The sequence below is a fragment of the Salminus brasiliensis genome, chromosome 17, assembly GCF_030463535.1.
Source record: "Salminus brasiliensis chromosome 17, fSalBra1.hap2, whole genome shotgun sequence".
Taxonomy (NCBI): Eukaryota; Metazoa; Chordata; class Actinopteri; order Characiformes; family Bryconidae; genus Salminus; species Salminus brasiliensis.
Genome location: NC_132894.1, coordinates 32,383,330 through 32,395,812, shown reverse-complemented (window position 1 = coordinate 32,395,812; position 12,483 = coordinate 32,383,330). Strand labels below are relative to the sequence as shown.

The 12,483-nt window shown below is 41.9% G+C and overlaps 1 protein-coding gene across 1 annotated transcript in view; it reads left to right on the top strand.

The window, feature by feature from the left end:
- The window catches only part of strn (striatin, calmodulin binding protein), a 49,940-nt gene extending 37,872 nt beyond the window's left edge, over nt 1–12,068 (top strand). Inside the window, exons 8-18 of the mRNA XM_072660683.1 lie at nt 4,403–4,513; nt 5,583–5,726; nt 5,962–6,098; nt 6,710–6,885; nt 7,469–7,516; nt 8,154–8,275; nt 8,432–8,599; nt 9,125–9,271; nt 9,744–9,845; nt 10,317–10,403; nt 10,555–12,068. Of these exons, the coding sequence (XP_072516784.1) occupies nt 4,403–4,513; nt 5,583–5,726; nt 5,962–6,098; nt 6,710–6,885; nt 7,469–7,516; nt 8,154–8,275; nt 8,432–8,599; nt 9,125–9,271; nt 9,744–9,845; nt 10,317–10,403; nt 10,555–10,724 (1,412 nt within the window). The 3' untranslated portion in view covers nt 10,725–12,068. The remainder of the gene's footprint in view (nt 1–4,402; nt 4,514–5,582; nt 5,727–5,961; nt 6,099–6,709; nt 6,886–7,468; nt 7,517–8,153; nt 8,276–8,431; nt 8,600–9,124; nt 9,272–9,743; nt 9,846–10,316; nt 10,404–10,554) is intronic.
- The last annotated feature ends 415 nt before the right edge of the window (nt 12,069–12,483 follow it).

The window sequence follows — 12,483 nt, the reverse complement described above, 5'->3', positions numbered from 1 at the left end:
AATGGGACTCAAAAGGTGCATGTAGGTTATCATGTGTGAGGAATTGTGGGTAAATTTTAAGCGTTTTATTTTTTTATTCTTCTCTGAGCTTCCTGCCTGCAACAAGCTCCCTGGACCAAAAAATAATTTGTGTGTTTGTGTGTGTTTAAGGTGGTAGTAACAAATGCCATTGCCCAAGGTTGTCTGGTCTATAATCTCTGCGGGGTGTGGAACAGGTTTTATAGGGCCTCGCTGGATGTGTGGAAAATGGGTCACAAAGCAGATACAGTTCATGATTGGCTAAAAGGAGGGCTTGCGTTTGGGCGTGCCAAAGGCTATAGTGTGAAGGAAGTAGCTGATTCTGCAGGTGCATGGAAGCATGCGGTCATACGGGTCTACCAGCAGTGGCAAAAATCCCAGTCTACAGGAAATTCTCTTCAGAATGATGTACTACCCTGAAGCCTGAAGTTACTACCACGTTAAACATGCAAGGTGACTAATTTTGCAATTGTTTAGACATGCCTACTTATAGAATATATATTTATATATATATTTTTAAGTACAAACAAGGCCTTGAAAAGTGTGGAATAGAAATACTCCAGTCAGAGCTGTTGACCTTTTATAAAACGAAGCTATTTAGACCCCGTCCTCCCTCATTATAACACAACTGGTCGGCTAAAATGCATCAACATGGACAGTCATTGCTCTAATCAGTAGAGATGGCATATCAGTATTAATGGGCATCAGTCATCGGGCCGAGAGTGTTTTAGCAGTTAGAGCGCGATGGCCCACTTTTTTAGATGCTCATCTTAAGTGCTGCAGTGATGTGCTTTAATACAAAACATCAGCAGTATTTAAAAACAGAAGACTTTTAAATATATATATATATATATATATATATATATATATATATATATATATATATATATATATATATACAGTAATTAAGATGATATAATAAATATGATTCCAGCTCAGAATTTTACTAATAAATCGGTTTGTTAAAAACAATGTTTTTGGTTTTATATATTTATATATATATATGCAAATGAACTGTTACATGCATCTAATATTTAGACTTCCTATGCACTGATGCCACTTTATTCCTTATGATGCCGGAACCTGATTATCAACATCTGCCAATACAAATCCCACCTAACTACCCAAAATCCTAATGTTTATGCAGGTACTTTTATATGTTTAATCCTGGTGAGAGCAGTGTTGTAACAAGCTTGAAAGAGCAGAAAGGGCTGTAAGTAATAAGGGAGAGTAATAAAGCGTGACCATACTAGACTTAAAATAACAGTTTCTATGCCGAGCAAGACAAAATGTATATAAAACCACCACAGCTTTGAAAGTAAAAGGATTTTTTTCAAGTACACATCTGTGTGTAGATATTCAGAGCTTCAGTGAATCTGGACATTTCAACCATGCAATGCATGTGTGCCGTTCCAGCTGGTTTGTACAGATTGCAAAAGTTGTTCAACAGCATTTCCAGGTCATTCGGGCCTTAAAAAACTGGAATTACAGATTTTGCAGAGGAAACTTTTGCCACTGCAAGTGTTTCTCAAGTGTGCAATAATCCCAGACTGCTGACATATTTTAGATGGTGTAGCTCTCTTTTACTGTATACAAGTATCACCATTGGTCTAACACTGCAGGTTAAAAAATAACTTGATGGTGAGTTATTTTTATTAATCAACTACACCCATTTAATGATTAGGTTTTTAAAGTTAATTTCTGACTTGTGTGGCTCATCTATGTAATTTGCCACCACTATGACCTGGGGGTCACGCGAATCCCATACCATGCTATTTTGCCACCCCAACAATTGGCCGCGCTCTCTCCGGGTGGGTAGATGGCGCTCTCCCCCTCGTCATTCTTAAAGCGAAGTTGACCAGCACAGGTGTCTGCAAGCTGTTGTGTTAAGCCCTTACCCTCCTAGTGTTGGGAGGCTCTGGAAATAACGTCCAAAGCCAAAAGTTTAAATACAGCAGCCAAAGTGTGTGTGTGTGTGTGTGTGTGTGTGTGTGTGTGTGTGTGTGTGTGTGTAAGTGTGTGTAAGTGTGTGTATATATGTATATATACACACTTTTATTACTGAATAAAGGAATGTCAAGCTATTAAGAAATCTCACAAAATTGTTCTAGGGGTTAACAGGGGACACTCAGAGAAGGTTCATATGTTCCTTGGTAAAATGGTTCTACCTGTTTTCACTGTCCCCCCCCAGCACCATGCACTTTAGCACACAAGGCTCTTTCCTTTCTTGTAATGCATGAGGTTCTGAACCTAGAGGCACTGAATGCAGTCTTTTCTTTGCAGGATGACTGCAGGTCATCAAATATGTGACCATGTATTGGATGTCTGGAGTGGACTGTCTTGTCAGGCTGTGTTAAAGTCTCTCCACTGTGTCTTCCCTCCTTGAGAGTTATGTCCCCACACTTTGTATTTAGACCCAGCAGTGTGTGCGTGTGTGTGTGTGTGTGTGTGTGTGTGTGTGCGTGTGTGTGTGTGTGTGTGTGTGTGTGTGTGTGTGTGTGTGTGTGTGTGTGTGTGCATCATAGAGTAGCAGCCCCTCTTCCAGTCTTTCCATTTGTGTTTCTGAAGTGACTTTTCTCCCAGATTTCCTCGCATGTCTCTCAGCCCTACACTAGATCAGGATCAGGCGTCGGTGCTTAGGTTGCAGCTTCATGCAGAACCTGAAGAGACAGAAGCAGAATAAAAGAACTGCTCTTTATAGTTCTGAATGTGGGAAAGTCCAGTAACCGCTACAGCAGATTAGCTTACTGTGAGTAAGTAAGCTCGCTGGGTCGCTGCTCCAGTCCCTGGAGTGTGTCTTCTCGGTCCTCTCTGCTCCAACACACCTACTTCTACTTACTGCTGGGTTGGGTCAGGAATTACAGCAGTGAGAAGGCCTAAACACGCTGGACAGGGGTACTCCAGGACCAGAATTATAAACCACAGGCTTACACTGATCAGCCATAACATTAACACCTGACAGATGAAGTGGAAAACATTGAGGGTCTTCATCTTTACTGGCATCTGTTGATATGCAGTGGTCAGTACCTAACAAAAGTGCTCCAATAAAGGTGAAGCGGTGAAGCGGCGACAGTGTCATGGGTACCTCATTGATTCGCGGAACTCAAACCTCATTCCACCCGTTTCCCAAAATTTTTGCTTAGTTCAATGGTTGAGGTAAAGTCATATGCAGTGGGTTGGTGTGAAATTATGGTTCATTGTAGAAAAATCTTGCTAACGTCATATTGTGTACAATACAAAACTAGCTGTTTTGTTTACTATCAAAAACCACCACACCTACACGCATCACAGTGGTAAATAGTGGTCCTGTTCTTTGGGGGGGAGGGGGGCATATTTGGCCTGATTTTTTTTTTCTTTTCAGATATATTTGAGACCAGAACCTTTCAGAGGTTTCTCTAGAACAGAGCATTTTACACCAAACCACTTTTAGAAATCTAGGGAATTTCTAAGGCGCAGCTACTATGATCTAAGTGTGCTGCTTCAATTCTCAGGTCACGCTAAATAGGTGTTCTCACCTGATGTCATTCAGTTGGCCTTGAATGTACCACCACACCTTTTTAATAGGATCACCAGATCCTATCAAATAATCCGTAATCCGGCCGAATATCTAAAATTACTGTCTTGCATTTGCTTCCCTTTTTTTCTTTTCTTTTTTTTTTTTTTTGCTGATCTAATAACATAGAAGAACTTTGTTTTATTAATAACTTTTGTTATATTATATTGCTGCTGTTTTGCACATTCTTAGTTTTTAATTTTGACGTGAAAAAGTTTGATTTATCTTTAATATTTGCTGGAAAGGTTGTTAAAACTTAATACTTAATTTTAGAGTAAGGTTTTTATGCTTATTGTCTTCACTGTTAGTAAATATATAATCTAACTATTCTATATTATAACTACTATTAAAAATATATAAAATAACTTTAAACTAATCATTTAAAGCTGAACCATACATTTATTAATTAATTTAATTTATTTATTAATTAAATAACCGAGTTATTTGGTGATTGAGCCATTCGTAATCCGAATAACCGATTATTCGCTTCAATGATCAGGAGATTATTCGACTATCAGAGTAGTCGTTTGTTGCAACTTTATCGATGAATGAGTCTATGGTTCTTAAAGGAACCAAAAGTGCTTCTTCTCCCACTTTGCTCAAAGAACCACAAGACTGCAGTGCAAAACTAGATGCCTTCAGACGCCCATCAGGTCTTGGCTGATTGTATATATTTGAGGTAACAGGAACATTGTGCTTGTGGTCTGATTTTGGGCCAAACAACCACTGTAAACATTTGGGAAGTGGGCCCTGGGTGTGGGGTCATGAAATAGGTGGGGCGTTTGTGCTCTGGGACTGAACGGTGTCTCCCTCCCCCTCCCCCCCCCATAGACAAGGAGGAGCAGAGCCCCATGTCCGAGGCCTGGGAGGTGGACCAGGGCCTCATCTCTAAACTCAAGGAGCAGTACAGGAAGGAGCGCAAGGGCAAAAAGGGGGTGAAGAGTAAGTTGGGCCAGGCTTTCGGCTTTCGCTTCTTTCTCTCTGAAAAGGCTTCAGTTTGAGAACCTTTCTTTAGTTAGTCTACGAAAAAAACGAGGCAGCTCCATTCAGCTCTCTTCTTCCCTTCCTGTATCTTTGTGTTGGTGACACCTTCATTTTGCTTCTAGCCTTTTCTGTGTGTGTGTGTGTGTGTGTGTGTGTGTGTGTGTGTGTGTGTGTGTGTGTGTGTGTGTGTGTGTGTGTAAGAGCTAGAGACACCACCATGCTAATGGGATTTCTTTGTAAAGGCCATTTCCTTTACCCATCTGTATTCTCTGCTCTACTGTCATCTCCGCCTCCCTCTCTCCTTTCCAGCCTTGTGTGTTTGTTCTCTCATCGTTCTCTCTCTCTCTCTCTCTCTCTCTCTCTCTCTCTCTCGCTCTCGCTCTCTTCATCTCTCCGTTAAATCAGCCATGCTCGGAAAAAGCAAGCCTCGCACCTGCTCCCGCTCCTCTCTTCTTACATTCTCTTCATTTTTGCCCCATCCTTTTTTTTTCCCCTCTGCTGCATGGCTGTAGGACCACATCATCGTCCACCCCTTGGTTCTTCTTGTTTGACCTTTTTATTTCTGACGCTTTGCTCCGTTTTCCGTTTTCTGCTTCCATGGATGTTCTGGAGAGTTCATGGAGGGGGTGTGGCTTCACACTGGCCCCGCCCTGTCCAAAATGGTCTGAACAACTTTCATGCTGACCCTGAAGTAAAAAAAAAAATACAACATTTGCAAGAACATTGCTCACCTCTTTCGGAATGTCTCTCACTCCTCACTCCCTCACTTTGCTTTTTTTCCTCTGAAGTTTTCCGCCTTGTTTGCAGTGCCTTCATCTCACTCTTTCACACAAACCTAGTCGCTCTCGTAGACTCTAAGATTACACAGTCAGTTCTGCCAGAAGATGTTCTACAAAGTTATAATTAATGAGGATAAAGTCAGGTTTCTTATCTTTCCTCCTCTGTCTCACTCTCTTGGTGTCTCTCTCTCTCTCTCTCTCTCTCTCTCTCTCTCATTCTGTGTTGCTGTCTCTCGCGCTCTCTGCAGGGCCGAACAGGTCTAAGCTGCAGGACATGTTGGCTAATCTGAGAGATGCTGAGGATCTTCCCTCGATGCAGCCTCCGGTGGCGCCCCCTGCCAGACCCAGCCTTCCCCGGCTCAATGAGCATGATCTGGGCCGCGCTGATGAAGGTATTATTACACACTTACTTCAGCCTTGTTATTTTTCATAGATTTCTATGAAAAGTAAGCAGACAGTGTAACTGAATTCCACTGAAATGCCCCAGGTTCTAGCTAATGAGCTGATGAAGGACATATTACAATTATTATTTGAAGTAACAAGTAACAGAATAGTAAGCCTTCACACTAATCTTTAGGTGTGTGCATTCCTGTTTATATCCCTCTGTGTGTTTTCTGTGTGTTGCAGTGGAAGCCCTGACGTTCCCCCCATCCTCTGGAAAATCCTTTATAATGGGAGCAGATGAGGCGCTGGAGAATGAGCTTGGTTTGGGAGAGCTGGCTGGCCTCACTGTGGCCAATGAAGCTGAGAGCCTGGCCTACGATGTAAGTACCACTGTTCAAACACAGCTAGAGAAGTTCTCCAGCATGGCCAGGCTAAAATAACGGCCCACCGGCATGGCCATAAAAAAAATTAAATAATAAATATATAAAAAATAATCCATAGAAATAAGCTTTTGCATTTGTTTGGTTTTCACCACACACACACATATATGTACATACACATGTACATACGGCTTTTGCACTTGTTTGCTTTCTCTACACCATTAGCTCCCAACCCTTCTGGAGGCCTGTCTGTCCTGCACAGTGTCGTGTTTTACCTGCTCCCAGCACGCCCAGTTCAACCCAAGAAAGGCTTGCTGATTAGCTAATTACTTGGACCAGGTGCAAAACACAAAAATGTGCTAAGCAGGGTGGCCCCGAGGATCAGGATCAGGATTAAGAACCACTGCTCTACACATATGCACACATAATTATGCCACTCATTACACAGTCAACATCAGGGGTGGGAAACGGCAGTCCTGGAGGGCTGGATTCCTGCACAGTTTGGTGGTTTTCCAGCTCACGCACACCTGATTCAACTCTGTAGCTAATTGCCATGTTTGTATACCGGGTTGTATTTCTTTCTCCAAAGCCCAAGTCATGTTTTCTTTCAGATCACCAATAACAAAGATGCTCTGAGGAAGACGTGGAACCCCAAGTTCACCCTGAGGAGCCATTTCGACTCCATCCGCAGTCTGGCCTTTCATCCGGTAGAGCCGGTGCTGGTCACAGCCTCAGAGGATCACACACTGAAGATGTGGAACCTACAGAAAACGGCCCCCACCAAAAAGTATGGGCTTTCTTCTCACCAGGACTAGAGCTTAACGCAGCAGTTCAGCTTGTATATTGATAATTGGCACGGTGTAAACTGCACAAACTGCCTTAAACATGCCTCAGCTTGCCTCGGACTGCCGTGTGATCTGTTGATGTCAGATATACTTGCTTATGTGGTTTCTGACGCTGTATAACATGCCGTTATTATGAGTGTAAAACTGCACAACCCATTCCAGAATGGTCATGTGATGCACCACACTCCTCCCAAGTCCCAGCTGTAGTCTCATTAGTGGATAATCCAGTAATGTGGAGTCAAAATTTATTCAAAATATCGTGAGAATATAAAATTGTGAACCCAGAATTGCAAATTGACTTGAATCATTGGCTTGAGGATGTGGTTACACCCCTGTTATGTTAAATGTTTGATGAATCAGCATTTGGACTTTTTTTATTTATTTATTTATTTCCCTTCAACTATTGCTTTAACAACCAAAAGCAGAACTCTTCTGGAGCTTAGAGTGCAAATGGCATGATTGGTGCAGATGACCGGTTGTCTAATCGTTCTCTCTTCTATCTCTGTTTCTCCTCTCTCCCTCCAGGTGTGCTGCTCTCGATGTGGAGCCCATTTACACGTTCAGAGCTCACAGGTGAGTAAGTACTTAACATACACCGATCAGCCATAACATTAACACCACTGATAGGTGAAGTGGTAAAATGGGCATGCATAAAAATCTGAGCCAGATAACTGGGTCAGAACATCTCCAAAACTTCAGGCAGGGTTTTTTCTGGTATGCAGTGGTCAGTACCTATTAATAGTGCTCTAAGACAGGACAACCTGTGAACTGGTGGTATTTTATTGGCAGTTAATGATTTTGCTCATTTCAACACATATTGTTTGAAATAAATGACATTATGCGCCAGTGGACATGTTTACCTAAAAAAAAAAACTTAATAAAAAATATAAGTTAATATATAACATAATATGAATATGATATAATAAAAAATATATAATTGATTGACAAAGTACTATTCTGAGAGCAATCTCAAAATGAGAAATATTAAGTTTATTACTCAGATGTAATATTTCTCTTTTCAAAATGCCATTTTTGCCATCAGGTGATGGTGATGGGACATAACCTGCTTGTTCATTAGGTCTCAAATCCCAGGTGTCACACGACGACATGACCTGAGGCAGTCATGCCTTTTTTTTCTATCCACAAACATTGTCCTGGTACGAAGCTTTTGTTATTTGGTATTAACCCAGGTTAACCCTCTCCTGTGTAGGGGTGCCGTTTTGTGTGTGGTAATGAGCAGTAATGGAGAACAGTGCTTCAGTGGGGGAGTGGATGGAACCATTCAGAGCTGGAACACTCCAAATCCCAACATTGATCCCTACGATTCTTATGGTACATTGATTTATTTATTTATTTATTTATTGATTGATTGATTTTTTTAACATTCTGTAATATTCTCTCGAAACAACCGTGTGATTGTGTTAAACCTGACTCTGATCCACTCTTCATAAATGATCTATTCTTCTATTTGATCACTTTCTGTAATAGAGCCCTCTGTGCTGAGGGGGGCGCTGTGTGGTCACACCGATGCTGTATGGGGTCTGGTTTACAGTTCGGTCCACCACCGGCTGCTGTCCTGCTCGGGGGATGGGACGGTGCGGCTGTGGAACGCTGCAGACACCTCGCCTGCTCTAGCTGTGTTCAATGAGAATAAAGGTAGTGATGTTGATGATGATGATGATGATGATGGTGGTGGTATTTGTTTTTTTACCAAACAAGCTTTATATAATCCATCAGATCCATCAAAGCTCTTTATTCTGTTAGTGTGTTCATTTCCATCAAAGGCCAAAATTTAGCTTAAGTTATGACTGACACCATATGCACTCAATCAGCCAAGACTGATGTTGGGTATCTGGCTTGTGGATTTAGAGTATCACCAATATCATCTTAGCCAAAAAAAAAACAAATGGGCTTGTATTTACTCAAATGAGATTGGTCCAAGTCCAGTATTTGTTAGGAGCATTAGCCTAGCATCTCCAGTTGTAAACTAACAAATATCTAACATGTCTAATTGCATCATCAGCTGCATCTACTTTTTCTTTAGCGGGTTGTGTAATTTAAAATGACCATTTTTACCTGTTAAATAACACAGTATGTCATGGCACCAAAATGTTTGAGCTTATGAGATGCAGTCTCAATCTCAATCTGACCGTTCCCATGGTGTACTTGTGCGTGCGGTAGAGTTGGGCATCCCCTCCTCCGTGGACCTGGTGTGCAGTGAGCCAGCTCATATGGTCACAGCCTTCAGCAATGGCAGGATGGGCATCTTTAACATGGAGACACAGCAGCTGGTGCTGGAGCTGGAGTCCCAGAATGCAGGGGAGCCAGGTATGCTAAAGGGACCAGATGTTATATTGTTTTATATTTGATTAGGGTCAGAGGCTGTGTTAACTACTACTCAGTGGCAGGGCTGCCAATGACACACAGTCATATTTTATTAGCCAAGTATATTTTCACATATACAGGATTTGTGCTGTATGTTATATAAAATGCAATAAAATCTGAAAATATGTAAAAAAAAAAAAAAAAAAAAAAACACATAAATCATACAAAGGCAGTGCAACACTGTACATGTTCAGGTGTATTGTCATGATAGTTTACCCATACAAAATGAATGTAATACATAAAATATAGATACATTTTGATGTTAGAGTGGAAGAAGGAGCCAGAAGAAGCACGGTAGCTAATTATAGAAATGATAAATCTTCTGTTTTTATTGGAATAACATTATTTTTACTTTTCCTTCAGTTTATTTACCTGGCAGAGTCACACTCAACATGTATTTTCTCTCTGTCCTCAGATGCTCCTCATCAGATCAATAAAGTTCTCAGTCACCCGACACTGCCCATCACCATCACGGCGCAGGAGGACCGCCACATTCGCTTCTTTGACAACAACACAGGTAACACCAGCCCAGTCTGGGGTTTAATTCTGTCCCAAAAGCACCACAATTATCAAACAGCGGCACAGAGAGGAGCCTTTTGAACTTTCTGAGCATTTGAACTTTTGTCAAGATCGATACTCTACACAGAGAAACTGTGTAGCCTTGCTCTGTTAAGGCTGTAGTGCGTCTGAGAAATTCATGGCATTACTGAGTACTTACTAAGTACTTAAAAGCTTCCTCTGTACTCTGCAGCTCACACCCCTTTTCCTGAAGTACTTAAAGCTAAATGCTCATGGAATTCTGAAAACGTTTGTTAGCAGACTGAAGTGAATGATTGCTGTCACTCAAAAACAAGAAAAAAATAAATACAAGAAAAGCAAGAACCTTCTTAATTCCCAATGGAAGTCAATGTAAACGATTTTTCCCCTCATGCCTTTTGAGAGATTTTCTATTGGTCCATTCATCAAGAAATTTCACATTTGTCTTCAGGCAAACTGATTCACTCCATGGTGGCCCACCTGGATGCTGTGACTAGTTTAGCAGTGGACCCCAATGGCCTGTACCTGATGTCTGGTAGTAAGTATTCACTGCCTAATTCCTGATGTTCAGATTGTGATAAGAGTCATGACAAGAAACAACATCTAGTGAGTTGGTAGAGTATAAATATAATTATTATATATTTATATTATTATACAACATCACGTTAACTCTAACCCCCACCCCACAGGTCATGACTGCTCCATCCGCCTGTGGAACATGGAGAGCAAGACGTGCATTCAGGAGTTTACGGCTCACAGGAAGAAGTTCGATGAGTCGATCAATGATGTGGCTTTCCATCCCACTAAGTGCTACATCGGCAGCGCCGGAGCCGACGCCCTGGCTAAAGTCTTCGTATGACCTCTGACCTCTGCTCCTACCATGGACCAGTGTGGGTTTGAGGCCTGAATGCCAACAGGACCCGAACAGGGCGGGCTGGAGGTGCCTTTTTTTAGATAGAGCTGAGGAAACGCTTGGAGGCATTTTGGTTTGGTTTGGATTGAAATGTGTGGTGATGGTGGGTGGCATGAAGAGCACGGGCTTCACTCCAGCCGTTTTTTTTTACCCGCAAGCCCCTGGCTGAAATCCATAACCTCCCTCATCCGGGCAGGCCTGGGTGTGTAATGTGGACATGTGCAGGATGATGGAACCAGATAAACATAAACAAAAACAAACAAAAACACAAAACACCAAACATTACTCTTCACCACCAGGGGGTGCCATTTGTCAGCCTCACCAGAAGTTGGGTGCTTCCCACTTTTTTTTTTTCCCCCTCCACATTCTTCTTCTTTTTTCAATTTTTTTGAAATGGGAGAGCATGAATGAGCTGGAAGTGCATCAGCCGCTCACACTTCCTAGTCCTAGTCCAGAGAGCCTCCTTTATGTTCTCTCATTCGAATCAGTTCAATGATAATGTGCCTTTGCTTACGAATACAGTTTGTAGATCTCAGTTAGGTTCATTCTGGATGGAGTTTAACTCCTCCCCACCCCCCACTCTTTGTCACATTTAATTATTCAAAGGGTCCTGATGTATAGTAGGGGTGTAACAGTATACAGAAGTCACGGTTTGGTTCAACCCAAAAGCTGAAGACAAACCAGGATTTTTTGTTCATTTATTTTGATCTGACCGTTGTACAAAGTTATGGTATAGCGCCCCCATGAGGTGGTCAGTACACTCTGTAATCTACCAAGCAGTAAACATTAGCATGTATGGTGGGTTTCCAGACTCAAACCCTACAACTGTCCAACAATGCCAACATGCCGTCCTCATCTGGATTTGGAAAAAGGCGGGTCTTCCGTCCGTAGTCAGGCGCCAATTAGCTTGAGCTAAGCTTGACACGGCATGCTGCAAACCTGCTAACTGGTAACAGCTAAGGCTTTCAGGTGGAATTTGTTACAGCAACTGTATACAAGGAACTGTGACGTCCGTACTGAGACAGAACATGTACCGTTACCCCCCTACTGAACAAATAGACCTACCAACCTGCAGCTTTTAGTAGTGTGAGGCAGTGTGGTGTTTTGTCAGGTTTTTGTCCCTGAAAAAAAACCTATAATGGATTCGGATTCATATTGTCGGAATGTCCTGACAGATAGAAGCTAAAAGTTTCAAATTTACCAAATTATAACTTTTTCTGTCATATTTGACAAATAAGCTCCCTGGACAAAAACAAATGAATCACCTTGCATGTTTAAGGTGGTAGTAATTTCAGGCTTTTGCAGATGGCGCTGCACAAGGATGATCAGGCTATAAATACCTGCGGGGTGTGTGACAGGATTCATAGATTGAGAAGAGCTGGTACAGTGCAGTGAACGTCTCGTTGGATGAGTGGAAAATGGGTCGCAAAGCAGATTCGCTGTGTCAAAGGCCGTAGTGTGAAGGAAGTAGCTGAATTTGCAGGTGTTTTGAATCGTACGGTCATAAGGGTCTACCAGCAGGCCTGTTTACCAGGAATTGGTCCTAAAAAAAAAAAAAAAAACTGACGATTTTTGCAACTTGTCAATAAAAATAAAGTCCTGTGGAGTGTTCTTTCAGAAGTTGGTGGTGAAGGACCTGCGTTGACTTCTAGAAGCAGTTTTTGCCTGAAAAAGAATCGATTTACTGTTTCGCCCTGTCTGTCAG